At 29.0% G+C, this 3,301-nt stretch overlaps 1 protein-coding gene across 1 annotated transcript; it reads right to left on the bottom strand.

The window, feature by feature from the left end:
• Window positions 1-1,010: 1,010 nt before the first annotated feature.
• Window positions 1,011-1,483, bottom strand: LOC132644755 (GTP-binding protein YPTM2-like; the record flags this gene model as incomplete). The annotated part of the gene is made up of 1 exon (XM_060361363.1): window positions 1,011-1,483. A coding segment is annotated over one exon (390 nt), but the record flags the coding sequence as incomplete, so codon positions are not given.
• Window positions 1,484-3,301: the final 1,818 nt, after the last annotated feature.

Below are 3,301 nucleotides of genomic sequence, written 5' to 3'. Positions count from 1 at the left end.
TCATACACGGTTCGTACAAAAAAACACATAAATCATACAATGTATATACACAATGCATATAATTAATCAGTCTCACATACATATATCATACACTGTTCATATAACAAAAAATACACAAATCATATAATGTATATGCACAATTCATACAAATCATATAATGTATATGCACAATTCATGCAATTACTTAGTCTCACATACACAGTTCATACAAACAAACAAAAAAAATACACAAATCATACAATGTATATACACAATTCATATAATTAATTAGTTATGAAAGAATTTAGTGGACAGAAGAATTTGTTATGGAAGGGAGAATATGGGGGATTGTATTAGCGAAAGAATATAACTGAAACGGGTTTTTTGGGATTCTAATTCGGCAAAAAAAAGAAAGAAAAAATAGGAAAAAGGAGACTGAAATGCATTTCCCTTATAACAATGCGATATTAGGGGGAGTTATATTTAGGTAAACTTCTATCTAGGGGTGTTCAAACGAGACCGAAAAACAGATCCGAACCGATAAACCAAGTCAAACCGATTTAATAAACCGAAAACCGGCTCGGTTTGGTTTGGTTTGATTTTAGATTTTTAAAAACCGATAACATTTGGTTTGGTTTAGTGTTACTCATAAAAAAAACCGAACTAAACCGAACCGAACCGATAAATATGTACATATTTAAAATATTATATATATTTATATATGTTAATATTTATATATGTTAATTAAACTTTATCTATTTTTTAACTTCTTCATAATTTAGGACCATTCCAAGAGAAAAGTCTAGCCCATGTTCCCCAAGCCAATACAGTTAAAGTAAAATAAAAATCTCTTACTGAATAGTTAACATAAATAAACTCTCCATGATTACATTTGTCTGTTAACAGGTTTCTCTGCTGAATTTTCTTATTCTACTTTTTGGTAATCTTTTTTTTTTTTAATACAAACACATGCTAAATATTCTAAAAAGAAGTTGTGTTTTGTGAGTGCACCATGCACTATCTTTTGTTCCTTTTTTCTCTTTTTCATGATGTTCATTCTTGTCTGTTGTGGCTAGGCTTGTTAAGTGGTACTTTGTGTTGTTGCGTGCTAGCTTCACCACAACTCCACATCAGAATCATCATCAAGGCAACAGAGCTTCGTCCTTTCAAGATGAACAGCAACCGCTCTTGCCGGTTGGCTTGCCATTCTGTTCTTGATTGAAGCAGCCATAGCCATGAAAGCCTGTTCTACATTAGTGGCACTTTTTGCACTTGTTTCCATGAAAGGTATGCCAATTTCATCAGCAAAAGCCTGAGCTGTCTCTGTGGAAACTACTTTCTGTGCTGTGAGATCACACTTATTTCCAACAAGAAGTTTGTTCACATTATCACTTGCATATCGGTCTATTTCACTCAACCATTGCTTGACATTGTTGAAGCTCTCTTGGTCGGTTACATCATAAACCACAATTATTCTGTGTGCACCGCGATAGTACAAGAAGCTTTAATCCCTGTAAGTCTGTAACTTTTTCTTCCCTTTTATTTTTTGGTTACTTTTTGTATGTTCCCTACTCTTTGTTTGTGTAATTATTTTTGTGTCTTTGAAGTTTTACTTGAATGAATTGCTTCTCTAGTCTTTCATCTTGTATGTGTTTTTTATTTTATTTCTCTGTTATTTTAGATTTTCTCCACTGATTTAGATTTTTTCTGTTGATTTAGTTTTTATCTAATGATTTTGAATTTCTCTATTTATTTAGATTTTTGGATACTTTTTTTCAGATGGAAACTACAACTACTCAAAAGTGCAAGTTTGTAAATAAGTTTGTCAATTTTTTTGCATTATAAAATATATTATTACAACCCGGAAAAACCAAACCAAACCGATAAAACCGACAAAACCGACAAAACCGATAAAACCGAAACCGATAGAATTTATACTATAATGGTTTGGTTTGGTCTGAATATTAAAAAAAACCGCCTTGATTGGTTTGGTTTGGTTTTAGCCAAAAACCGAGTCAAACCGGACCATGAACACCTCTACTTCTATCCTATGGGGATTTATCATATTTTGTAGGGAAAACTAAGTATATATACATGTTAAGGGGAAATATTTACGAAACGTACGATAGTTTTCCTTATTTACAAAACATAACGATATATTACGAAACATGATGGATTTTCAAATATTTTTCGTTTTTTTATTTTTTTTCCAGAAAATATATAAAAAAATTAAATATTTTTTATATATTTTTAATTTTTTTTTTTTTTTGCTCAAAGGCTTAAAAAATTACCTCAAATTTTTGTGTATGAAATGTGTATGTGTGAGTGGAATTTTTAATATAATTTTCATATACAAAATTATGAGCGAAAACTTTAAGCCTTGAATATTGTATGAAAGTTGTTACAATGTTGTTGTAGTTGTATTAATTTTCCAGAAACCTAATATGAACTTTATATACAAACAATGTGAATGAAATTCTAAGTCGATATACGCATTTCATACCATTCTCATGCATAAAATTTTGAGCGTAATGTTTAAGCCTTGATCGAGATATACACATTTCATACGTTCTTATACATAAAATTTGAGCGAACTTTTTAAGCCTTGAGCAAGATATACACATTTCATACACAAAAATTTGAGCAATTATTTTAAGTCTTGAATGTTGTATCAAAGTTGTATACAATGTTGTTGTAGTTGTATTAATTTTACAGAAATCTAACATGAACTTTATACACGAAAATGTGAGCGAAATTTTAAGACTTGAGAGAGATACAAATTTCATACTGTTTTCATTCACACAATTTTGAGCGGATTTTTTAAGCCTTGAATGAGATATACATATTTCATACACTAAATTTTGAGCGAACATTTTAAGCCTTGAGCGAGATATACACTTTTCATACATAAATTTTTGAGCGAAAATAATATTTTAAAAAAAAAAATATTAAAAAATATATAATTATATATATATATATATATATTTTTTTTTTTTTTAATTTTAAAAAAGGCATGTTTTGTATAGGGTTTGTAATGTTATGTATTGTAAATATAAAACTATCGTCACATTTCGTAAATATTTCTCATTAAGATGCATATATACGTAGTTGTCCCTATTTTTTATGATTTGGTAATCAAACAACCGGTATTTTCTGTAAAATTAATTTTTATGGTACTGAGGGTAAATAATAATATAATATTACATGTAAAGGAAATTTTCCCTTTATTAATCATGATAAAATAATAAAAAATATTTCCAAACACATGTCATGTGTTTATGCATAAGTATTGTTAGGAACAACTTTCCTTTTCACTTTATGT

This window comes from Lycium barbarum, chromosome 6 (genome assembly GCF_019175385.1).
Source record: "Lycium barbarum isolate Lr01 chromosome 6, ASM1917538v2, whole genome shotgun sequence".
NCBI classification, from domain to species: Eukaryota; Viridiplantae; Streptophyta; class Magnoliopsida; order Solanales; family Solanaceae; genus Lycium; species Lycium barbarum.
Note: the sequence above shows the minus strand (reverse complement) of the source record. Positions and strands in the feature narration are given on the sequence as shown.